Here is a 26768-nt window from a genome sequence, read left to right on the forward strand (position 1 = left end):
TACCCCTACAGGTTGCCATCCTACACTCAAGTCCTGATGAAGACCCGCATGACTATTTAAGATCGAATACTTAGGGTTGAAACTTCGACAACATCTAGGCCCAGTACAAGACTCCGCTTGCAAAAAACCTGAATTATTTGGAGCAGCAGGGTCATTGTTTTCTCTGTCTCTTATACTGGCCACTTACAAACTTGTATATAACTTTTCAATCCCCTTGTACATATTACACACCCATTGTGTCACTTACTTCACCATGTCAATTATTCACAATTCACTTTAAACTTTCACAGTGTTAGCCGCCACTTATGCTACAAAGAATTACACGTATATGGGTGAAAGTATAAATGATGCAATTTATATAAAAATACCTTGTCACCCAACAAACCAGATTCACTTGTGGTTTGTGTACCCTTGTTATCCCATGTGTTCCTTCCCAATAATTTTCTTTTGTACATTTTTCTGTAGATTGAAATAATCTGTTTGTGAATTTAATTGCAATGAGAAGCAATATTGTGGTCATACCCAACAGAACTACTGTACCTTCTGCAAGTTATTTCAGTCAAGCATACAAATACTAAAAAGTCCCACACTTCACTTACCTGTTAAACGAAAGCCAAGAACATCATAAGGGTTAAGGTTACCAGATAACTCAGCTCCAAGGATGCAAAATGCTCTATGTCCTGGAGTTTTCTTTTACAGATCATTGGTATAATATCCAGTCGTTCAGTTGGATCAGATGACTCGAACCAATACTAAAACACCCCAAAATGTTTTGGGTTTTTAAGCAGAAACACAGGATTGGGTCACTTGAGTCCTTGGTTCGCATGGAGTCATCTAAGCATGAAATCATAGGTGATGCCCTCTTAATACCGAACAATATGGCAACCCTACGATTGTGTACAGTCATTTAGATATGAGGTCGCTGGATTAAAGGTCTCCTCGCTTGTAGGTCGAGCCTAGACGGCGCGTGCGCTGATCTGTTGTATGTACTTTGTGCGGGTTTGACTCCTCCCACGCTTTAGATTTGTCTAATCAGTTGTCTCTCAAAATTCCTTGCTTGCCAGTCGGTAATTTGGCTTCCTGGGCCCTCCTTTTTCTAGGATAAACACTCCCATGGAGTATTGCCCCAGGGCTTGTCGGCTACTGCTTTTTCCACTTTACTGTCTGTTCAGAAACTAATTCTTTTAATTGTAAGAGTGTTTCCCTGGCTCAGTGCAGTGCTCACTTCATGGGCCACGAGTCTCCTCCTCCTGCTCTTGCTGGCTCCCCTGTTACTTTGGCTTGCTCCCTCTCTTAGGGCTGTGACTGCCTGCTTACTTTAATAGCTATCTGTGTAGTCTTTGTATCACACGTTTGACGTCTTTAAACGTTGTCAATAGTAGTATCCCGGTTCTCACTGAAAGTAGGCGTGGTGCGGTTTGGTGTGTGTACTGGCGGCCCCGCTTCTGCCGGAGTGCAGTTTTGGAGAAGGGTGGCAATACCACTGACATCAGTGTGCAGAATTAGAATAGGGTGGGATAATATTCGTGTTACTTGTAGCATACTACAATCTGTAATCCTAAATGTGAAAAACCTATTGCCGGACTTGAAAATGTCACCTGCTTGGGACAAATGTCCGACCATAGTTTTGACAAGATTGCTGTGCCTGAAACAAAATGCTCTTTGTAGTCCATCCTCTTTCATGAAGCTACTTTTACCTGCTGCTTCATCTCCAACCTGGAGAAGCAGCTACAGTGCTGGCAGCTGCTGCACCCGCTCAGGAGCAGAGTCTACGTTATGTTGGCTGGTGCTCTCGGCCACGGCAACTATGATAAAGTGAAGCTGCAGACACGCAAGGGCGTGTCTGGGACTGACGGGAGATGCTGGCTGGAGTCCTAGTCTTCTGGCTTAACTTTGTTGATTTAATGGGCCGCCAAAAACTGTATAACCGGCTGCCAAGCTACAATTCTAGATTGACGGTGTTATTGTAATACAATCATATGGCTTACCTTTAAAGCAACATACTACACCCACCAATCAAGCTGTTTTTTCATTGCATTTAGACCCTAGCTGTTATCATTTGCTTTCAACCCATCGCTGCTTGCTTTACAGTGTAACACCAATTTGTGTGGTAGTATAATTTGGTAACATTATAGGGCATTGGAGTATTAACCCAGCAAGTGTCCTCTCAGTGTTGTGTGGCCGGTGTGCGAGGGGCACTACAAGGGGGAAGATGAGCTGTGTTTTTATGCACTACATACTCTTTAGCAGGCATTTGTAGGTCTCGGCTGAGCCAGTGCATGCGCTTCAGAAAATGCCACTACAAGCATTTGATGGTGGCCTAGAGCTTGTGGTTGGGCGGGCACTAACGAGCACAGGTGCCATCTCGTGATCACTTTCTCTTTCGCGGCCGCGTCACTTTCACGGCCGCTGCTTTTTTTTCATTTTAACTTTTAGCGCGCCTGACTCTTCTCTGCAGCTTGGTGATATGTTAATGTTAAAAGATTTCTAAAGCGCACAGCTGCCACAGCACTTAATCAGGCATCCACGCATCTTGGCGTCTGCTTCACAGTCCAGACCCTTAATTCAACCAACGTGGACTAGAGCAAGAGCCATTGATCAATTTGTGCTTCCTCCACACTTTTCTCACCATCTCAGTCACACAAACAAGCCCAGGACAGACACGACATATTCGCCAAAGCCTTTATGGTTAAATTCAACACCGCCATTAAAGGCTCAGACCGGTGAGTTCCGGAATTCGCTCTAGGGATTGATTGATCTTTAGTACCACCCCTTCACACTCTCTTGTTGGTCTAATTTTAGTAATCAAAGATTGTCCCAAACTTGAGGAATTCTGGGATGTCATCATAAAGCCCCTCAACCGCAAGCTCTACTTCCAGTTAAGAGTGGGAAGCCTACCGGTAAGGGCATTCTCTAATAGATGGACTAGTGGGAGTAAGGTGGCTAGTCCGGCTTGCTCAGACATTCCTGAAACCATTGGCCATCTTCTGTTTGAGTGCCCAATGTATGCGGCGCCGAGATGAAAGTGGTTACGACCAATGTGCAGGTTACTGGGAACGAGGAAGGCGAAATTTCTAGGTTGGGCATGGACGATTATAGCCCGACTCGTGAAAGCATAATATATTAGTTAACCTCGTAGGCCAAGTATCCTGGTTAATAATTGTGTAGTAATATTTCGCATATTTGTACTGTTAATGGAATGATTTTATTTATTTTATGAATTTTATAATCTGATTTTAATTTGGTTTTATCTTCTGAAATTTATATATGTACTTTTTATATATGGAATATGCTTTTATGACAATTGTCGAATAAAGCTTGCTTGACTTGATTAGGGATTTCTTAGTATACACATAACTCCCCAGGACAGACATTTGAGATTACGAGCCTCTCAGAATCCTAGTTAAAGCAGACAAAGCAGGGGGCGGGCAAGCACACAGGAATACTCAAGGGAGCCTGAGATACGCCGGGCCATAAAGTGCCTCCTTTGCAAATGAACTATCTTGAAATCACAGGCGCAGATTACATGAAGAGGCGGCGCACACCTTGTTTTGATGCTGTTTACTTAACCACAAGCTTGTTAAATTTAGTAGAGCTCAGTGGGGCACATTCCTTAGTCCCTCGGGGCTCAGAGCACTGAAGAGCGAGGCCTTCAGAAGTGAAAGCTTCCCCCACACTGCCCATTACCCCTGTGCCAGAAGACCGAAAGAGCATGTGCTGTGCAGTCTTGTTTAACCTTTGACCTCTCAAGTTATATTTTTGACACAGTTGACAAAACAAACCACCCTGGACAATGCATGCTCTGACAGTCAGTGAGGAGATCCGTTCTAGTAGTTGTGTTTTTGGCCTGGGAATCACAAATCCATGATTCCATCAAAAAATGGTGTAATTCTAGGCACCTCACTACTGTAGGTCTCTGGTGCTAAAATGTGTGAATTGTAATAAGCTTTTATTTGCAAATGTGTGGAATGTCAATTTGTATAGGACAACTAGATTGTATTCCGTCCAAGTTAAATGCCCCTCCTTCACACCCTGATTTCAGTAATCCTCTTATCTGGATACATACACACCAGCAGACATATATTGTTTCCACCCCCTGTTTGCGATGCCCCTTGCTACAACAACAAGCATTGGCATTGCCAATAGGTCTCGCCTTTGAGACCTCATAAGTGTTTAGCCATGCAACGGTTGATGTTGTTGCACCAAGGATATTGGGCTATATAACTAAATACTTGTAAAGTCCCAAAAGCGAGACCTATTGGCTATGCCAATGCTTGTTTAATCGTGGAGCTTCACAAGAAAATGACATAACTGAGGAGAAATGGTAATAAGTCCGTTTTATTGAGTTTGCTGTATGCACAAACGCTTTGGAGCAGCGTGTTTATGGGCCGACAATTCAATTGTACATCCTCGCAGTGCCTTTTCTTATCTCCATTTTAGGATTAAAAAGGTTAATGTCACTACTCAAATGTTTTGAAAAGGCTGTTTTTTTGGACCCAGGTCTGCATTGTTGAATTTATTTTTTTGACGGACGTCACCAATATTCCATCCGTCTCCCATGTTAAACATTTTGCCCAAATAGGTAAATCAGAGTAATTAATCTGATTATGAAGGGTGCTGGGAGGATGTCAATATCTTTAGCCCCATGTAGTACGATAATGGAAAGCTTTGTGCCTGGTCTGCCCCACTTCTTGCTTACCAGTTAAACTGTTATGCCTTTCACCTACCGCTCTAAATGCTGCTGTATAATCTGAAAAACCGCCACAAGATACCATCCAGTAATCTACCTTGCTGGTGCTGAAAAACCTGTACCGTCTCAAAGCACTGTAACCAATAAAAAGTGTAAGAGGCTATTAAAGTGCCTGCTGACTATGGTGAGACAGTGGCCTTTGTAATAGGTACCCAGGTCTAAAATTAATCGTAAGAACAGATTCAGTATCTGGGTCCGCAACGAACCACAAAGTTTATCATTAAAAAAGGTGCACGATTTCTGATAAACTGCCTACTGCCAGGAATTGGCTGAACAGTCATGGCCTGGGGTTGATTGAACATTAAAGGGCCTTTTGACAGGGCCAGCTCCTTTTGGAAAGCTGGTCATCATTTACTACTCGCAGGGTAAAGCTCAATGACAGATGTTTCCTGGTTAGTCATGCGTGCGCAGTGCAGTGAGTTGTGCTGCTTTTTGTGGTATTGTATTTTAGTTGCGTTCGACTTTCATCTGAAATTGCAGGTACTGCAACTTTTGCTGCCAGCGTGTGATTCAACCGCCAGTTATAAGAGCATCTCTGGCATTCACTGTATCACTAATACATATGCCAACACTGTCAAATGACTTTAATTGTAGCCTTGTTGTAAATGCTTTTTTCCGTTGGTGTAATTTATTTTCCACCTCCCCTTCCTCGTAACCTATTTCCCATGTTCTGGTTTTCCAGCGCCACGAGTCGTACGAATGGCAATAGCGCTATGCAAATATGAGTACTCCACTGCAAACAAAAGAAAAAAAACATTGTCATTTGCAACGACAATGGCTCTAACTTTCACAAATGCAAGACCGACTGCACTGCAAATGCTTAGTTGTGCTACACAGACTCCTAACCAGCACGTTGACGTATGGAAATGTAAACATGAAATACGTTATAAGTACTGCGTTAAGGTCTCACCTTAGGAACCTCTCGGGTCTGGCACTGGCTACTTTAAGGCTCTTTAGGCACTGCTGCAGCACGTTTTCGTTCTGCTGCACTGCCATCCTTCAGAAACAGAAACCCACATGTGAAGCAATGGAGAGACTCAGGCGTGGAGTTGTGCACATCCGGTCCGGCCGGAAACACGGACCTCAGGATAGTTCCGCGACGAGCAGAAGTTGGTGGTGAACAGACAGCTCACTATTCCAATAAGGGAAAAGAGTATTGACGAATTTTCTGTACGACTTTTAAAAAGTGAAAACCGTCGAACACTATGCTACTAGATTGGCACAGCAGCGGTAAAAAGTATCGAGATTTCGCATACAACGGCTTGCTGAAAACACGTACATTATCATAAATTCCTTTGGGGTAACTTTCCATTAATTACAAACAGATTCGAAAGAGAGAAGTCGCATGTAAATCAATTCAACACCGCGTCAGGGGTAGTAAGCGCTATATAACTAAAAAAAATGTAGAGACATTGCACTGATTGAGGAAAACTGGCAGCCGTCCTAAAATTAACAAACTCGTTCTCCTTTCAGCTTCCAAGCGGAATTTATGTGATGGTTGAAAATAAATGCTCCGATATGTTCCGCATCGTTTCAAATATAAACGTGGCACATCCAGGGAAAATTAGAAGTCTATTCACAATTAAGACCACCTATGTGAATTCTTCGCAAATTTTTAGAGTTCCGAGCTCAGTTACAATTCTGCTCAAAATGTCTTCAGTCGAAATATTTCTCTATATTAAGCCCGGAAAGTACTAACACTTCAAGATGGCCGCACCATTTACCTATGTCTCACTGATACAAGCAGACCAGTCCGTTTTTTGTTACTCTCGTTTTTTGTTCGTTTGTCTTTTTTTAAACATGCTAAGTAAAGTTATTTATGAATTAAAGTCATTATGGCTGCTTCCATGTTACGAATCACAGGTAAACCTTTTACTTTCCTTTATACGAAGTTGAGGGCATTATGGTTTATTGCATAGACTTATGGAATGCATTATGTTGACGGTAAAATAAGCCCAAACCTGATCGGTAGGCTCAGGAAAAAAAGAAGGGGGTCTTATAAGTAGAAGGTATATCCTGCCAGTGACTGATTCATGTGGTTGATCGACTTTCCAGTAACCTTTACCAGAGCATTTTACATTGTGTGCCTGTAACATACATCAGAAATACTTATGGGAAGGGGTCTAGTATATAGCTGCATTGGGGTATGACCATGCGTAAGACACCATAACATCAACTTTCCTTGCTTTTACCAGTAAATACTGCTACACTATTCGTCTAGTAGCAAAGTACAATGTGCACGCCTACATTTTTGGGAATTCACAGCAAAACCCAAGGGTTTTGTTGAAACTTTACTTTTTTAGAGTTTGTTAACCAAATTGCTGAATAAAAATATAGGGGGGCTTATTTACAAGCCCCTTGCGCTGCTGGTGCGTCACTTTTAATGTTATTTACTACCCTTTGCGCCGGCGGCTCAATGGGAAGTAAATAAGGCCCTGAATTTCTACAGTTCTGAAGGCATACAAGCAAACATTCCAAGTTTAAGAGGAAAGCACCATATTGCATTAGTTGTTCACAGTTCTGCTTCGAAATCCCCCTGACTTCCACGCAACTTTATATGGCATTTAAATTCTGCCATTTTATCTGAATCCCCCTCTCTCACCAACTTTCCCTTCTGCCTGAACTACCAGGCGGCTCCTGCCTGAAGCTAGCCTCACCAGTCAGCCTGCCTTGCCAACCCGCTTGGGTCTAGTACCCTAGGTTCAGCCCCAAGGTTTCCTGTGCATTAGGCCCAGGACCAGCACCTCACCGTTTTTTCCACTCTTTAAGCAGGTCCTCGTCAGCTCTCCCTGCCGCCTGTCTTTGCCGTGTCTGCCAAGCAGCTCCTGCCTGAAACTCTAATAAAAGAGAGAGGGACCCGAGTACCAAAGGGATAGGGTACCACAACTGACTTTCGTCAAAAAAGATTTCCTTTGGGCCCCTTGTACTTGAAATAAAAATTCTCTCACTCACATAAGACAAATATTAAAGAAACATATACTAAACTGTAGAAGCAATGCAACCAATATAACAATAAAAACACTATTATAAAATAATCCTGCACAGTTTATTCATATATATTGAAACATAATTAAAATTGGGAAGCAGAAATTATTTAAAGAACGAAAATTACATACAGAAAATCACAAATTTGTCTTATGAGAGTGAGAAAATTGTTATTTCAAGTACAAGGTGCCCAAAGGGAATCTTTTTTGACGAAAGCTCCTGCCTGAAGCCAGCCTTCCTTGCCAGCGCACCTGGGTCAAGTACTCTAGGCTCAGCCCCAAGGTTTCCTGTGCCCTAGGCCCAGCCCTAGGTTTCCTGTGCCCTAGGCCCAGGACCAGCACCTCAGCGTTTTCCTGCTTCTCCAGCGCAGTTTATTCCTGCTCTCCTCTGCCTCCCGAGCGCCCCTCCCAGGACTATTTAATAGAGGCCATGGCGCTGTCCCATTGAGCAGGTCCTCACCAGCTGTCCCTGCTGCCTGTCCACACCTCGGTTGCCAGGCTGCTTTTGCCTGATGCCAGCCTGCCTGGGTCCATTACCCTAGGCTCAGCGCCAATGTTTATTGTGCCCTAGGCCCAGCACCTTGCAGTTGTTCCGCTCCTCCCGCTCCTTATTGTTTTGCTCTTGCCACCTCCTGCCTTCCCAGCGCCCCTCCCATGACCTACCTAGTCTTGGCTGCCATGCTACTGGTGCGCCAAAGGCATGCTCTTGCGCGCCCAGCACCAAGAACCTTGTCACTCCGTCTCCCTCTGCTACATCGCTGGGTAGCTCCTGGCCCTGGACACTGAATCATCAACTGCTGCATCTCTTCCCCACAAACAAACAACAGTCCCTTCACTTGCCGCCACTACTTCTGCAACACAGCACTGCCAGTCCACACAGGGTCCAGCTCCACATCCGTACGAAAGACCACAAACAATACGGAACCGCTCCACTGCATAATCCTCAATGCACAATCCCTCTGCAATCATGCCACAGAAATCTGAGAAACCATTACCACCCTCTCCCCCTATGTCGCCGTCATCACTGAAACATAACTTAGGCCTCCTTGAACCCCAATATCGTAGCACCCTTCGGCTACAAGATGATTAACAGAGACCGCACCAACAAGCTCGGTGGAGGCATCACCATCATCTTCAAGGAAACCATTCAATGCATCGTCACAGCGAACGACCACACTCCCCTTGTGGAACTCCTCAACTTTCAGCTATAGACCCACGCCAAGAACACAATATATGGACTCCCAGGACCTTGACCAGCTTTCTGCGATGCCATATCCACCCTCATCGCCCCCCTAGCCATTAAATCCTACCATTTTGTCCTACTCAGTGACATACATTTCCACATCGACAACACCAGCTCCACCAACCTCCTGGAGAACCTGAATAACATTGGCCTCACACAACTGGTCACTGAACCTACACACAGAGCCAGACACAAACTCAACCCCATTTCCATCTCCAGCGACAGAGACACAGCACTCACTTGGTCCAACCACGCCATCGTCCACTTCACCATCTCTGGCGTTCAGCACACTTTCACCAAACATCACAGCTCTGCCCACCACGATTGGGGCAAGATAAGACAGACTCAGTGGCATCAGGCTCTGAACTCCAACCAACCAGAACTATTATCAGACCTGGAACAGGCCGTCCAGAACTTCTCTGCATAAAGCACCAAATGCACTGACAGAATTGCCTCAAAGAACCAGCTAAAACCAACATAACATCAAAACACTCCAGCTGGTACACCCCTGAGTTCAGAACTATCCGGCGCAACTGCTACCAACTCGAGCAACTATAGCGCTCCACAAGGGACCCTGCCTGCAGAGCAGCTCACAGAGCGGCCCTCAGCAATTACCACCTGCACATCAAGGATGCCAGGAGAGCAGCCATCACAGCACGCGTCGACCCAGGAGCCAACCAAACAGAAGAACTATTGAAAATAGTCAAGGAATTTTCCAACCCGGCAGCCTCAACGAACATATTCCACCCCTCCCAAGAACTCTGCAACACCTTCTCGGAATACTTACACAGCAAGATTGACTCCAAGTTCTACCCACAACCCACTGCTCTCAACCTTAACAGCCTCGGTTAACCAGAGCATGCCAGCTGAGTGATTACCACATGGTCTCCACTCACCACACGGCCACCACAGCCCTCATGCCATCCATCCACTGACAGGCAGAGGTCCGACTCCTCCTAAAGAAACCCTCCTCCGACTCCAGTGAACTAAAAAAATTCTTGATCAATCTCCTTGCTCCATTACCCTGCCAAAGTACTTGAGAAGGTATCAACCAACAGCTCACATAATGCCTGGAACAAAACCACCTGCTTTGGGCCTCCCAATCAGGCGTCCATGCCAACCACAACACAAAGCCCGGGCTTATTGCTGCTACAGCCGACATCAGAACCCTCCTCCCCGGCAGGGAGACAGTAGCCATGATCCTCCTCGACCTATCTGCCGGATTCGACTCAGTATTCCACCACACCCTCATCAACAGACTCCACAACATCGACATACATCCAAACGTCCTCAAGTGGACCCCCTTCTTCCTTACAGGATGGGCACAGAGAACCCAGCTTTTACCTACGACCCCAAATACATCATATGCAGTGTACCTCAAGGATCTTCCCTCAGCAGCACGTTGTTCAACACCTACATGACCGCTCTCGCAGACATTGCCTGAAAATAATTTCTTACGCAGCTGACACTCAACTCATCCTCTCGCTGACTGAAGACTCCGCCACCACCAGAACAAACTTCTGAGATGCCATGGCCAATGTAGCCAACTGGATGATAGCCAACTGCCTCAAACTCAACTCAAACAAAACTGAAGTACTGATCTTTGGGAAGAACACATTCTCAACAGCAAACTGACGTGAAACGACTAGTCAACGCTGAAGCCTCCTGCTTCCACACCCTCCGCCCGCTCCACAGAATTTTCAGATGGATGACAGTCATTAACTTCAGGAAGATTGCCACTCAGTCCATGGTCACCAGCCGCCTCGACTATGGCAACACACACTATACAGTTATGCCCACTCAGCTCCTCAGAAGACCCCAGACCATACAGAACGCCACAGTTAGACTCATCTTGCACTTCCCCAGACAAACCCACCTCACCTCTCCCACCTCGGAAGCCTCCACTGACTCCCCTTTCAGAAGAGATGCCATTTCAAGATTCTCACGCATGTCTACAAAGCCCTGCACGATCAAGGACTAGCCAACATCAACCACCAACTCAACTTTCATCAACCAGCAAGACATCTGCGCTCCTCCTCGCTAGCCCTTGCACACACACACATCCTGCAACGCACCCCTGCATCCTTGGCAGTCGCAGCGGGGACCGTTCCTTCTCCTACATCGCTGCTAAGACCTGGAAAGACCTCCACCTCAGGCAGCTCCCTCCCTGGCAGACCTCAGACGAAAGCTCAAGACCTGGCTTTTTGATGTAGACCCCAAGCACCCAGATACCCTGTCGGGTGACAGTGCTACACTCTACAAATGCTGATGGATTGATTGATTGATTCCTTCAAGCAGATAGATATGCCAAAATGTGGGAATTATAAAACTTAATTTAAAAAGTCCATGAAGCAATCCCACATTTTAATTCAAGTGCCTCAGACAAGACATATGGGTGATTAGGAGGAAAATGTATTTGATGAAGTCCAAGGCATATTAGTCTTGCAGAATAAAAATATGAACTTAATGTAATTAACACCTTCAGCGCGGCGCAGATTCCTGCGCTGTGCTGAACGTTCTAATGAGCCAACGGGCTCATGACGGAACCGTTCCGTCAATAGCATCGAAGGGGTTAAAAGTATTACCTCTCAATGTTTTCTTTGCTGGAAATTTGCACAGAATTTTGTGTTCAGCCGAGTAACACAGACCTGGCCACTTACCAAACCAAGCGTATCAAAATTTATAATAGTGACGAGGAAGATTATGAAAAAAAAATCAAGGGGGTTACGTTTTCCTTAAACTTACATTTGAATTGGAGGATATTTTAAGTGGGTGAAGACTAAATGACAACCATTGCCTCTACGCCAGGGGTCTTCAAACTGTGGGGCGCGACCCCCAGGGGGGCCGTGGAGCGATGCAAAGGGTGTCGCGCCTTCACAGTCTCACTTCTGCCCTGGCCTCCAGGGCTTCAGCCCCCCACCTCCCCCATCCTGTGTCTCAGCCCGGGCTGCTGCAGTGCAGCTCGCGCTCCTGGGGCCTCGGCTGGGCAGTGTCTGGAGTCTTATCTCCGACCTCAGTTTTTCACAGGTCTTTAAAGACCATTAGCATATTTACATCCCTTTGTTAACTGATTACCAAAGCTTAGTTTTTTTATGGTTCCAGTACCCCCTGGGCCCCTACTCTGCCTATTCCTTACATTTGTATTTTTACACTTACTGCTGTGGTGTGAGAATGCATTTAATGAAAAGAAATATAAAGTTGGGTTGCCAAAAGAAACATGCCTGCTGTGTGTTGTTTAAAGATCCTGCAGAGACCTGCTCTTGACACTAAATTGAGTTATAAATAAAAAAGTATGTATTAATTAGTTATGTGACTTTTCCGTCTTTATTCTCTTTAATTATTAGTCATGGATCATTGAGGCATCCCTAGAACACAATTAAAAGTGCTTTCTATTTATAATTGCTGTTCTAAGTAGTCACAGATAAGTGCAAAAAATACAGCTGTTGGTGACTGCTTATTTCTGGGCCATCAAAATAATGAGCTGATAACCCTAATCATTAGACTGGAAGTTTGTTGCAGGATCAGCACATTATTTATTTCCTCCTCCCTCGAACCCTGATTAATGCCATTATAGCAATAGTTTAACTTATATCCGAAACCCTACGCATCAAGTTTGTGGGAATGCACCCTGCTTTCAGACTACTCACTTTTCGTTCTCGCCTTCACTTTCACGCTCACCCTGCACTCCCAGCGATCACAATGCACTCACACTGATCACCATGCACTCATTGCGATCACCATGCACTCACACCATTCACTCGCTCACCCTGCACTCACTGTGATCATAATGTACTCACAGTGATCACAATGCACTCACACTGATCACCATGCACTCACACTGATCACCATGCACTCACACTGATCACCATGCACTCACACTGAACACCATGCACTCACAACATTCACCCGCTCACCCTGCTCTCACAGTGATCACTCTGCACTAAAAATTCGCTTGCATTGTTCACTCTGTACCTCACCCTGCAGTTACACGAGCGCACTTCTCACCCTGCACTCATGTGACACTCTGCTGCTACCTGACGGAGGAGGACGTTGTACTGCAGGTGGACATAGGAACCAGGGGATGCCTTAGTTCACTTTATTAAGAGTGCCTAAGCAGAAGGTTTAATATCCCTTTCCTTACAACAAGCCAACAATAGATAGCCAGACTAAACCTACATTTTCCATTACCCTGGTTCCAGTTCTCTATGGATCAACATCCATATTCTTGATGATAATAACAAGTACAATATTGAAATACCTTCCCAAGAGAATTTTGGCAGTACAGACTACAAACAGATATATACCGCCTAATAATAAGAACGGCTCGGACAGACGAGATTCCTCCACAGAGAACTTTTTGTTCAACAGGATACCCTATCGAGCATAATAAATCGTTACAGATATTTCCACGCACCCTGATAGTCACGGGAGAAGACATAAGGACACTTTCCTATCTTTCACTTCACCCTGAAGAAGTCCCAAGAGGACGAAACGCGTCGGCTGTAGCTCCTGTGTGTGATTTGTTACTTACAACTGAACCTAATAAAAGAACTCTTAAAGAACACAAGTAACAACTAATGTGATTATTGCTGTTAACCTCATCAAAGTTATCAGTTCATGCAAACTCTGATGTGGTGCACCTTGACCTTGCTTAATGCATTGTTCACTCTGTACCTCACCCTGCAGTTACACGAGCGCACTTCTCACCCTGCACTCATGTGACACTCCACTCACCTGTCCCCCCTTACTGCTCAATCTGTAGCTCACTCAAACAAGGCCATCACTAACCATGCACTAATTCGTCCCACTCTGCACTTACAGCCGAACCCAAATTCATATGGTCACCTCACTCACCCTGCAGTCACTCCTTTTACCCTACTCTCACACTGTTGCACTGCTCACCGTGCAGTCACATGGGCACTCTTGTCACCCACATAGTGCAAAAGGTTAAAGTGCCTGGTACAAAGACGATGTACCATGCACATCACAGAACTGAGTGTGAGTAAAGTATGAGTAGCGCTGTAAAAAAATGAAATGTTTGTCAGACAGGTGCTATAGAGAGATGAGGTGTATTGTTGGTGAGTGGTAGTGAGGGAATTCATGGAGAAGGTGGAAAGACTGTTGCACCGTGTGCGACCAGTGCTTGGACAAGCCCTGGCTGGGAGTGTTAACTCCCCCCCCCCCCCCCCCCCCCCCCAAGTTTGGGTCTAGTGGATCCCCTGCTTCTGCCTATTATTTACATTTGTAGTGAGCTACTGTTACCAAAAGGTACTCTACTATATCTGTAAAGCGCTCTGATACTCTCATGGCTCACGGGTCATGTTCGTGCTCTATAAAACCTTAAAATAAAATAAATAAATCAATAATAAGAGAAGAGAGGGATTGAAGGAAGGGGGTGAGAGGAAAGGGGCATGGGTAAACTGCTTAGCTCTGCACAAGACCGCCACGGTTTGAATGCAACCTTGCTGCTCCCGGCCATGGCCAGGTGAGCTTCTAATGTGGCAGCGCGTATCCCTGTGGATTGGGAGGCCCTTCACAGAGGTTGACTAGACATCTTTCTGATGTTAATTGCTGTATTTTGGTTATAAACTGGTACTGATGGGGTGAAATCTTTCCTCAGTATTATTGTGTCTAAAACAATCCTAAATATTAAAGCAATGCTACCCCAAAATACGCAGCATCACAGAACATTATTTACATTTTCTACTCACACAGTTTAGTCAAGCCTGTCGCATAATTTGGTCCTCACCTTCCTCATAACCTAGAGATTTAGAAATTTTTGTCAGGACGGGGTCCTTACGTTTGAAAATGTTGACAAGGGGGTCTCGGCATCCAAAAGTTTGAAGACCTCTGCTCTACGCCCTTTGTCCCATACAGGTGAACCCTGCCCATTAGGAAACATCTGGACTACTAAAAATCCCATAAAAGGCTTGGCATTTTCAGCACCCTCTTGTTTCATTCCATGTCTTAACTTGGGCAAAGACTACAGGTGTAGAAGTACCTGATAGACATAGCCCTTTAACTTGGGTCTCTGCACACTCCTTCCCTTTAGGAAGTAGGCAGAGACAGAGATCCATTGTGGGAGAAGTGACTGTGGGACTACTTGTGAAAATTCATGAAAAAATTCCAAGCCACTCAGATGCTTATGTGTGGTCAAGTTTACCTTGTGTGCTCTTGGCTGCATGATGTGCAGAGCGAGCTAGCATGGATTCTATTCTCTTAATTATTCATACAAGATAATGGATTGGGGTCTGCAAATGTGGAACAGGTGGAAGATCCATGTAGGAAATCAACTTTTTCTGCATGGTCACCCAGGATCTTTTGCCTCTTCAGGACCCAATATTTTTGCTGGCTTTAGAATCTCGTGCAATATACCACTGGTACACACCAGTAAAGTACATGTTCTCCCCCTTTAAACATGGTTGAATTGTCATATTCCTAGTTGGAATATTTAACCTGCCTATAAGTCTCTAGTAGGTGGTATAAAATGTAGACAGTGCCTGGAAGTTGAAAACCATTTGTGGACTGCAGCACCTCTCTACAGTAGTTGTGCAAAAATGGCTTCAGGCCTACCGTTTCAGTCTGAGTGTTACAGTGTAAAGCTACCACTTAACAGGTAAAAACCTTCTTGTTAAATATGAATGTCACCCCAATGTAGGCCTTGTAACGCACAAGGGTGTGTGCTTGGTATTTAAAGGTAGGACATGTAGAAATGTAATGTTAATATGTTCTTACAGTGACTAGCACCCAAAGCTATTTTCACTATCTAAAGGCTCACTAGGCTGTAGAGAAACACTGGGAAGCGGTATTAAAAACGTATACCGTATTTTGGGAATTTGACCAGCTAGAGAAATAATTAAACAATTATTGTTAATAGTTATTTAAATGCAATTCAGCGATGAAGTCAGACCTTTAATAAATATTACAGGAAAGTGACTTTTAGAAAGTTAGTTTTTCCTTGGTTGACGTTCCTGGTTGATAATTTGCATTGGTTCTCTAGCTTCTCCCAAACATCAATTAGCCTTGAATAGGTGAAATGTTCCTAGGAGCAAAGAATAGGTTGATCTGGTTGGGCAGCAATGACTCCTCTGAACTCCCCAGAATATGCAGGGTGGGGTCTGTGGGCATCCTTTTTGACACTACTGTATCAAATCTTCCTTGAGTCTCAAATCCTGCTTGACTGGTCTACTGTGTTCACATATACCACTTGGGGCACACTTGAAAGGGAAGTAAACAGGATGCCAAATACAAATATTGTGCATCTCTATGTGGTTGCTGAAGGACCCTTTATTTTTTTTTCCTATCAGTCTTCTGTCTCTGAGTTTTCATATAACCTTTGGGGCACACTTGAAAGGGGAGACACCGTTATGACAAGACAGTTCTTGTGGTATCACTGCCTAGTTGTGGAAGGACTCTGCTTTTGACCCACCAGATTTCTGTATCTGGGTTTAGTGTGGGTAGAGTGGCTGGATCAAACTGTATTTAATGTGTTACATGTGAGAGGAAAGGAGAATTGTCATAGTACATGCCCCAAACACCCCACCAGTGCCCAAGTTTAGTGTGTCAGAAGACATTTGCCATCTTGTAAAAGCCCAAAGTGGTCAGGGTTGCCCCCCTAGAACTTTTACTCTATTGGTTAGGATGTCTAGAGTAGTCATTCCCACCCACTAGCTAGATCAAGGCACAAATGTAGCACCTTTAGGCACAAGGAATACTTCCTGAAACTTCAGAAGAGGACTGGATCTGCTGTCTGTGACCTCTTGTTTCCAGGACGAAAAAGTGGGCACCAAGGGTCATATAGCTGACCTCATGTTCAAGCTTCAGGGATACAACATGCAACAAAGGCCTTATCTTGAACTACCCAGCTGGTCCGTGGCAACTACACCCTTGTGTTGGTCTCTGGCAGATACCCTTTGCCTCCCCTGAAATCCTGGGGAGCTTTAGTAGTGTACTCCCGTGGCAAAATGGGACTTAATAGAGTAAGTCAAAACTTAAAATCTTTGACCAGGGCATTCCAGGTTGGTGTATCCAACCTACGCTCCATCTTGGTCAGCCTCAAATTACGCCTAGGCCCGTCTATTGCGACTACTGACATTCATTAGAGCTTTGTGCTTTTTTTCATGATTTATGCTGAAACGTGTAAAAAACTGAATTTCAAGGTCTTCTGATTGGATGTTTGTCATTTTGTTTATTACATTTTACTCTCTTATTCTGGTTAGGATTTTTTTTACTGTGTCTCATTTTGTCATTCCCGGTTTGGTGCTGCATACATTCTTTACACATTGCCCTAAGTAAACTTTTAACACCAATATGAAACGAAGTGAATTGCTATATACAGCGAATTACCACATTTCCCCTGCATATGAAAGCTTCTATATTGTTTTAAAAAAAGATTTAACATTTTGAGTAATTCAAAGAAGAAAGGTCTTTGTTTGATGGTATGGACAAGCAAACGTGTTGCTATACAACCCGCACAGTATTACAAAGATTGTTGCCAACATCAAACACACTCTCATCCCATCTCCCCTTATTTAGCCATAAGTAAAAATTCAGATACAGACAGCCACGATCCATTACATAATCAGCTATACACAATTAATGTGATTCAGCACCACCAAAAAGAGGGGCGGCCAAAAGTGTTCTTATGACTCACATAACCCAGAGATTGCAACTGGAAGATATGGCAACAATGGCACTTCATGGTAACATAGGATTCCTGGGTCGCTGCCATCAAGATGTCCAATGAATAAGCCCATTTTGCAGTAGAAAACCAACAATTAGTAAAATATCTTGCAGAGAGTTTCCTGAAATTCACAGCAAACACCATCTTGTTCATGTGCTTCATAAATCGCACATAGTCCACCATCTTTGGAAATAATCTCTTCTCTGGTATGCAGCAAAAAGATGACAATGTTTGGAGTTAATCACTGATCTCCAACCAAAAGTAGAGTTTGTCCCAAGCATTATTCGCCATCAAGATGTGCTAGCTGTAATATTTTGCATCTCCCATTCAGAGTTCAGCTGCCTGCTTTGTAGTCGGCCTCGGTTTCAGCCATAGGAATGAAAAAACAGTTTTGCTCTCCTTGGATTTGAAGAAAAACTCACAATCTTTACATTAACAATCGTCATTAAATATCTGTGGGGGCAGAGGTATTCCTTGTGCCATTCTAAATTCTTGAGGAATGTTTTTGTACATCCTCTGCCTCAGATCTTCGGGCATGGTGACATCCACCTCCTTGAACTTGATCTGGTTACCTTTGAGAGACCACACCAATCCCTGTTGCCTCTTCTTTATCAGGACCAGAAGGAGGCCACGAACCCTCCGATTCCCTTCTGAACTCGACAGAGACTTTCCTCAGACTGTGCATAAGACTCAGTCCCTTGCTACTTCCTGCACCACTCTGTCGGCGCTGCTGTAAGTAAGAGCATCGGAAACGGCTCAGTGATTGCTCTGAGTTAGGCCTGTCTGCTCTGTTCCATTCCTACCAGGTGGTTGAGTACAAGTTATTATAATGACTTTAAGGGTTCACCCTGGCAAGGGTTGTGGCTATTCATTGAAGTCTGTTGGCACCCAGTCCAAATAATCCAATTTCTTACAGTCCCTGCACTCATCGATGTTTGTTTTTGGCTAGGGGTTTGGCGATGTATCAGATCTCCGGATAGAGTTCGAAAAATCCACTCGCCCACTCACATTGTCCAGCAAGATTTATCCAGGATAAGCTATTTTCAGAAACTACTCGCCTTTTCTGGCAATTTGAAAATCCTCTAACTTCAGGGAAGACAAACTGACTTTTGACCTCCGTCTCTGAAAGCAGAGTAAATGTGACAAGATAAGAAGATTTAAAGGCATCTTTATTGCTCACAACGTGAAAGATCAATACATAAAAATTGCATTAAAACTATCTTGTCACATTTACTGAGTTTCAGAGACAGAAGTCAAAAGTCAACTTATCTTCTGTCGCAGGGGCTCTGTCTGTCATGGGTAGGCCGAGGACTTTAATGACTCTTCCTTTCCACCCCGTCCTCAGGATGCATACGGCCCCTTTAATGCTGCATGGACCTTCCCGGGGGTGGAAACTTCACCCACGACGTCATCTGTGATCTGCCAATCGGGTATTAAGGAGGCCGTCATAACGCCGGACCCGAAAGAGGGTGTGGGGAAGCTTGAAGGAGGAGCGCCGTCGGAGAAGCCGGAGCCGAAGAGCATTCACCTAGAAATCCCCGGGAAGACGGAGAGTGGAGACCACGAGGAGTGCGAGCCTAGGAAGACAGAAGGTGCAAACGCCGAGGAGTGCAGATCCAGGAAGGTCGACCCACCAGGAGGCCACCGTCACCACGAGGCGCCCCGCCACACTTCTGGAGAAGTGTGGCTGAGCACGGTACAGGGGCGTATACTGCGACTGGCGTTCTCACGGGGAGGGAGTGGGTCCGGGGAGGGTTGAGGGAGGTCATGGGGTCGAGCATGTGTTTATTCATGATCGTTCTTTTGAGTTGGTGCACACCGCGTTTTAAACACACTACCCACTTATGTCCTACGAGGATGCAAGACCTTTCTGTTGTCTAAACTGGTGGTAGACGCTGGTGATCCCTCACACACCCCGCGCCCCCTGTCTTCAATGTTCTTACAAATCAGACCCCGCAGTAATCGGGAATTCTTTGTTGTTTCTTTTTCCTTTCACGCCCATAACGGAGATGTGATGAGCCCAGTGAGAGGGGCCCCCCCTGAAGACAAAGAAAGCGTCTGGAGCAGAAACCAAGCCTACAGCCTTTTGTGAAAACCACGGACCACCCCCCCCCCCCCCCCCCAAAAGCATCAGATGGATGTTTAATTGCCTATTTTATTTTGATTGGAAGTAAAGAGAATAAAAAAAAACACTTCTACCTTGTATGGACACAGTTGTGAAGGGTCATTCCTTGGTCGCCCCACCCCCACCTCCCCTGCCTATTACCCTGTCACAAGTGGCGAGCCAGATAGGAGTCAAAAGGGAAGAACCACCATCTGACACAAGATGGAGAATTTAATCCAACAAATGAAGGAGGACCAGGCAAAGCTGGCCTGGGCTATAGAACAGACGTCTACTCAAGCGGACGCAGATCGCTCAGCCTTTACCATGGCTATACAGAGTCAGTCCGATCATTTAACAAAGTTAGCAGAAGGCTAAAACCAACTTATTGCAGTCGTCCCCCTACAAAAGTATGTACAAGGGAATGACCCTTTGGCATTTTTCTTGAACTTTTAAAGAGCCGCCAGGGCCAGTGCTTGGTCAGGAGATAGGTGGCCTTTCTACCTCGCACCTCTGTTAACAGGAGAGGCAGAAGCCGCATATCAGATGATGAATAAAGATGGCACCACCACCTGTGCCGTGGTCAAACAGTATATTCTCGACCGTCTGGGAGTGGACAAAGAAACCCATAGGTTAAAGTTCCCCCAAGAAATAGGAGCCCCAGGGGACCTCCCCAAGACTCTGTTTTATATATTAAAAGGGACAGCAGATTTGTGGCTCAAACCACACGAGGGTAACCTGGCACAGGTTATGAACAAAATATACCTCGAACAGTTCTTAGAGGCACCACCCTATGGGACCCAACGCTGGCTGAAACAACATGCGGGGTTAACTCTAGAGCATGCAATCGAGATGGCTACCTCATATGCCCGGGCCCAAGGCCGCCCCGCCATAAAAGAACCTGAAAAGACCAACAGAAGCACACCAGGAAAACCTGACAAGAAGTTTGTGAAAGGCCCTCCAGAACTACCACGACCTCGATATCCTCGACCTGTCATTTCACCAACTTCGGGTCCCCAATGCTATGACTGTGGGGAGTGGGGGCACATAGTGCGGTACTGCCGCAGGAAGAAAGAAAAAGAGAAAGAGCCCATGGATGTGAGCTACGCCCCCATTCGCTCCTATACGCCCAAGAAACTGGCCCAGTGTTCTATGTGAGTGTGGTTATCAATGGGAGGGTGGAAAAAGCACTATTAGACTCGGGCTGTAAACATTCGGTGGTGAGACAAGAGCTGGTACCCCCCTCTTCTCTGTTACCTGGGAAAACAGTTCATATCAGATGCTTGCATGGGGACGTCAAAGAGTATCCCTTAGCCAGAATAACCCTTCACAGTTCTTCAGGGCAGGATTGCGAAGTAGTAGAAGTGGTTTTAGCATCTCTCCCGAGCCAGTCATTATAGGGATCGATAATCCCGGCTTCATTAACCTCATGTCTGATGCCATTTCCAAGACAGCACGTGATACCCTCCTGACATCAGAACCCTGGGCTCGGGATACACATTTTAGGACCGCTCAGCTAAACAACGCTAGCCTCACTAATGCTTGGCAAAAAACTCGCTCCGTTCAGGACCCCTGAATAGGACTTATCCTACTTTTATTGAAAAAAATGGTCTGTTGTATAAACTAGCTAAAGCCGATGGGGTCCCTCAACTCCTAGTCCCGACAGACTTCAGGGACCAGATACCTTTCTTTGCCCATGCACATTTATTAGCGGGCCACTCTGGCGCTGAGAAAACAGGGCAGGCCATTCTCCAGCACTTCTTTTGGCCGGGAGTGTATGCGCAGATACAGCGATATTGTCAAGAATGCCAAATTTGCCAACCGGGCAATCCCTATGTCCCTCCCGCAGTACCTCTGAATCCCCTACCTATCATAGGAAAGCCCTTCGATCGTTTGGGAATGGACCTTATAGGCCCCTTACCCTAGTCTGCTCAGGGACACCAGTACGCGTTAGTACTGTCACTAGTACGCGTTAGTACTGGTGGATTACGCCACCCGCTACCCGGAGGCTTTTCCCCTCCGGGCCGCCACCTCTTGTGCCATAGCCCAAAGACTAGTGGAGGAGTTTTCACGTATGGGTTTCCCCAGGGAGAGAGATCATTACTGATCAAGGCACACCTTTTGTGTCTAGATTAATGGGACAGGTCTGCCACCAGCTACGGATCAAACATATCAAGACCTCCGTTTACCATCCCCAGACAGATGGCTTGGTCGAGCGGTACAACGGGAGTCTAAAGCTCACCCTAAAGAAACTCCTGTCTGGGGATGGCAAAAATTGGGACCAATTGTTACCACTGGCTCTTTTTGTCCTTCGTAGCCAGAAACAGGCCAGCTTGGGTGCTTCTCCTTTCGAACTATTGTTCAGTCGGAGCCCAAGAACCTTATTAGAGATCACCAAAGACAGCTGGAAGAAAGAAGGAGCGCAAGAAGCTGAAGCGTTGTTGGACTATACTCTCCAATTACAAACCAGGCTCCATAAGCTCAGAACCTTAGCTCACGAACATCTAGCCGTAGCTCAAACAAAACAGAAAACTTTCTATGACAGAGGGAAGAAATGGAGGGAACTGAATGCCGGTGATTGGGCCTTAGTGTTGTTGCCCTCTTCAACACACAAGCTCAGAAAAGAGTGGCAGGGCCCCTCCCAAATCATTCGAAGAATAGGGAAAACCACATACCTGTTACAGATGGCTGGGAAAAGGACACAAATGTACCATATTAACCTATTGAAGAAGTGGCTGGGTAAACCTCCTCAACTGGTCCACACTCTCACTCCCTTAACGTCCCCTCACACGGTCCATGATACCCCTATCAATCCTGAGTTAACCGATACACAAAAAGAAGATATCCTCTCACTGTTGCTCCGCTATTCTGAAGTTTCCTCAGACCAACCAGGGAAAACCCAAATAGCTGTGCATTCTATCCCTACACCTCCCGGTGTTGTGGTTAAACAAAAACCACACCGAATCCCTGAAGCAAGACGCCAGGCCTTCCAAGAAGAAGTTAACCAAATGTTGCGATCTGGAGTGATAGTCCCGTCGCATAGAAATTGGTGTTCACCAGTAGTTCCTGTCCCAAAACCAGATGGCAGCATCCGGTTTTGTATTGACTTTCGAGCCGTGAATAGGGTCTTGAAACAAGACGCCTATCCTCTTCCTCGAGTGGATGAGTTGCTCGAACGCCTTGGTGAGGCTACCTATATTACCACCCTAGAGCTCACCAAGGGCTATTGGCAAATTCCTGTAGCCCTTGCTGACCAAGAAAATACCGCGTTTTCCACTCCCTCTGGCCACTTCCACTTCACCGTCCTCCCTTTTGGATTGCACGGTGCACCGGCAACATTTCAAAGGGCCATGGATACCATGCTTGCCTCCCACCATTCTTATTCGTCCGCCTACCTGGACGACATTGTCGTTTTTACTAAAACATGGGAGGACCACACCAAACACCTAGAGAATATCCTTTCCAGTCTCAGCGCACATTAATGCCAAAATGTTACGTGTTGCCTTCAGGAAGGTAAAGTATCCTAGCTTCGTGCTCGGTAACGGGCTGGTCGAACCCCAGACAGGAAAAAATCAAAGCCATCATGAGTGTACCATATCCCAAAACTAAGAGGGATCTGAGGGCTTTTTTAGGTCTTGTGGGGTATTATCGTATGTTTGTGGCACAGTTCGCTGATTTAGCAGGACCCCTTACTGATTTATTAAAGAAGTCACAATCCTCCCCCAGGTTGCCAGCTCCCACTGACAAAGAGTCTACTGCTTTTCAGGCCTTAAAATACGCCCTCACCTCTGCAACTGTCCTTGTGTCCCCGGATTTCCGTAAACCCTTCATCCTTCAGACAGATGCATCGGGAGTGGGGATTTGGGCGGTCCTATCCCAGGAAGATGAGGGAGGTCGTGAAAAGCCCATACTCTACATTAGCAGGAAGTTGTTCCCCCGTGAGGTTCAATCAATCAATCAATCATAACACTTGTATAGTGCACTACTCACCCGGAAGGGTCTCAAGGCGCTTGGGGGGCGGGGTCCGTTACTGCTCGAACAGCCAGGTCTTGAGTTGTCTGCTGAAGGTGAGATGGTCCTGGGTCAGCCGAAGGTGGATGGGGAGGGAGTTCCATGTCTTGGCTGCCAGGTAGGAGAAGGATCTGGTGCGTTGGGGGATGTCCAGGATGAGTCGGGCGGAGGCGTTCTGGATGCGTTGGAGCCTTTTTTGTAGCTTGGCTGTGGTCCGGCGTAGAGGGTGTTTCCGTAGTCCAGTCGGCTGGTGACGAGTGCCTGGGTGACCGTCTTCCTGGTTTTGGTCGGGATCCATCCGAAGATCTTGCGGAGCATGCGAAGGGTGTGGAAGCATGAAGAGGAGACAACGTTGACTTGTCTGGTCATCGAGAGGGAGGAGTCCAGGATGAAGCCCAGGTTGCTTGCGTGGTCTGTTGGCTTGGGAGTGGTGCCCAGGGCGGGGGGCCCCCAGGAGTCGTCCCAGGTGGAGGGCGATGGTCCCAGGATGAGGACTTCCGTCTTGTCTGAGTTCAGTTTCAGGCGGCTGTTCTTCATCCACTCGGCGACGCCTTTCATCCCTTCGTGTACGCTGGTTCTGGCGGTGTCTGGGTCTCTGGTGAGGGAGAGGATCAGCTGGGTGTCGTCGGCGTAGGTGATGATGTTGAGGTTGTGTTGGCGTGCGATGGCTGCAAGAGGTCTCCTGCAGACGTTCAAGAGGGTGGGGCTGAGTGATGATCCTTGCGGAACGCCGCAGATGACTTTGGTTGCCTATTCCACCATTGAAAAAGAGTGCCTGGCGATCCGATGGGCGGTGGACAAGCTCCGCTATTATCTAGAAGGTAGGCCCTTCATATTATACACGGAACATGCCCCAGTGACTTGGCTCCAGAGAATCCGCGGCCACAATGAGCGCATACTTCGAGGGTTCTTGGCCCTCCAGCCATATCAAATTGAAGTACGTCATCGGAAAGGCATGGAACAAGGGAACGCTGGTTTTCTGTCCCGTTTTCCAATTTCCTCCGATCGGGAAAATCCCAGGGGTGGGATGTGTCGCTCGGGCTCTGTCTGTCGCGGGCAGGCCGAGAACCTTAATGACTCTTCTTTTCCACCCCGTCCTCAGGGAGCATATGGTCCCTTTAATGCTGCATGGACCTTCCCGGGGATGGAAACTTCACCCACGACGTCATCAGTGATCTGCCAATCAGGGATTAAGGAAGCCGTCATAACGCTGGACCTGGAAGAGGGTGTGGTGAAGCTTGAAGGAGGAGTGCCGTCGGAGAAGCCGGAGCCGAAGCGCATTCACCTAGTAATCCCCGGGAAGGCGGAGAGTGGAGACCACGAGGAGCGCGAGCCTAGGAAGACCGAAGGTGCAAACGCCGAGGAGTGCAGATCCAGGAGGCGCCCCGCCACACTTCTGGAGAAGTGTGGCTGAGCAAGGTACGGGGTGTATACTGCGACTGGCGTTCTCACGTGGAGGGAGTGGGTCCAGGGAGGGTTGAGGGAGGTCACGGGGTCGACCGTGTGTTAATTCGTGATCGTTCTTTTGAGTTGGTGCACACCGCGTTTTAAACACACTACCCACTTATGTCCTACCAGGATGCAAGACCTTTCTGTTATCTAAACTGGTCATAGACCCTGGTGATCCCTCACACACCCCGTGCCCCCTCTCTTCAATGTTCTTACAAATCAGACCCCCGCAGTAATCGAGAATTCTTTGTTGTTTCTTTTTCCTTTCACGCACATAACGGAGATGTGATGAACCCAGTAAGAGAGCCTCCCCCCCCCCCCCCCCCCCACCCCCCGAAGACAAAGAAAGACTCGGGAGCAGAAAGCAGGCCTACAGCCTCTCGTGAAAACCACAGACCTCCTCCCAAACCCCCCAACCCCCCCCCCCCCAAAGCATCGGATGGATGTTTAATTGCCTATTCTATTTTGATTGGAAGTAAAGAGAATAAAAAAAATACTTCTACCTTGTATCCTTGTATGGACACAGTTGTGAAGGGTCATTCCTTGGTCGCCCACCCCCCCCCCCCCAACCTACCCGCCTATTACCCTGTCACATCTTCTTACATTAATTTCCTTTCTGTGACTTAAGTTACAGGATTTTGTTTCAAATTCTTTTTATTGAAGTTATTTGGAGCATCACAGTAAGAAATACATGGCGGATACAATCATACAGTAAGAAGGTCAAATGCTAAAGAAATCTCACTAGTAAACACTGCTTGTGAACAAGGATTCAACCCAATATACATTTATGCTTCCACGCCCCTGCTTGTTCCCACTGCTTTTATTAACAGAGCTTCTGGGTAGCGACCCAGTTGAAGGGGTACTCGGTGAGAATGTGAATGCTTACTGTCCATACTATGCGCTCCATTGAAAAAAAACATGAACTAGTAAAATAAAGGAAAATAGAGAAAAGGATAGAAGCACAATGTGAACAATGTATCATGGTGCAAGTGGTGTAGAGTGAAATGCCGTGTGGGGTGGGCGATGGGCCTAGTCCAGGTAAAACTCAAAACAGGAAGGTTACCTCCGTGGGGGACTCCCTACTTGGTCAGATATGAAAGAGGTGAAGACCCCTCAGTCAGGAGCTACAAGCAAATAAAAGGGTAGACTCTCCGAGAGGTATGACACTAACAGGGATCAAATGTAGACGAAGCCATTCTTAGTGTCCTCAATGATGTCCGTCAGTCCTTACGAGCGCCAGCTCTTGCCACAATCTCGCATGCCACTGTGAGATGGAAGGGGCCTCTGTCTTAGTCCAAGCTGCTGCGACCGCCATCTTAGCCGCACTGAGGCATAACCATATAATAACTCGGTCACTGTTTGTTTGTCTCTTCAGTAGAGGGTCTCTTATGCCCAGGAGAGTGTGTTCAATGGTTTCCGGAATCAGTATTATTTGAGACAGAATTTCCTTCCAAAATGGTTTAATGGAGGGACAGTCCCACCAGATGTGTCTGAAATCACCCAACAAACCACAGCCCCTCCAACATCTATAAGAAGTGTTAAGGAAT

General features: G+C 46.3%; 2 protein-coding genes across 2 annotated transcripts in view; one reads left to right on the plus strand and one right to left on the minus strand.

The window, feature by feature from the left end:
• The window catches only part of MPHOSPH10 (M-phase phosphoprotein 10), a 176020-nt gene extending 169792 nt beyond the window's left edge, over nt 1-6228 (minus strand). The window contains exon 1 of the mRNA XM_086958385.1: nt 5661-6228. Within this exon, the coding sequence (XP_086814511.1) occupies nt 5661-5746 (86 nt within the window). The 5' untranslated portion in view covers nt 5747-6228. The remainder of the gene's footprint in view (nt 1-5660) is intronic.
• A 311-nt stretch (nt 6229-6539) lies between these two features.
• Nucleotides 6540-26768, plus strand: part of MCEE (methylmalonyl-CoA epimerase) — a 122878-nt gene continuing 102649 nt past the window's right edge. The window contains exon 1 of the mRNA XM_086958386.1: nt 6540-6613. Within this exon, the coding sequence (XP_086814512.1) occupies nt 6586-6613 (28 nt within the window). The 5' untranslated portion in view covers nt 6540-6585. The remainder of the gene's footprint in view (nt 6614-26768) is intronic.

The sequence above is a fragment of the Lissotriton vulgaris genome, chromosome 2_1 (genome assembly GCF_964263255.1).
Source record: "Lissotriton vulgaris chromosome 2_1, aLisVul1.2, whole genome shotgun sequence".
NCBI lineage: Eukaryota > Metazoa > Chordata > Amphibia > Caudata > Salamandridae > Lissotriton > Lissotriton vulgaris.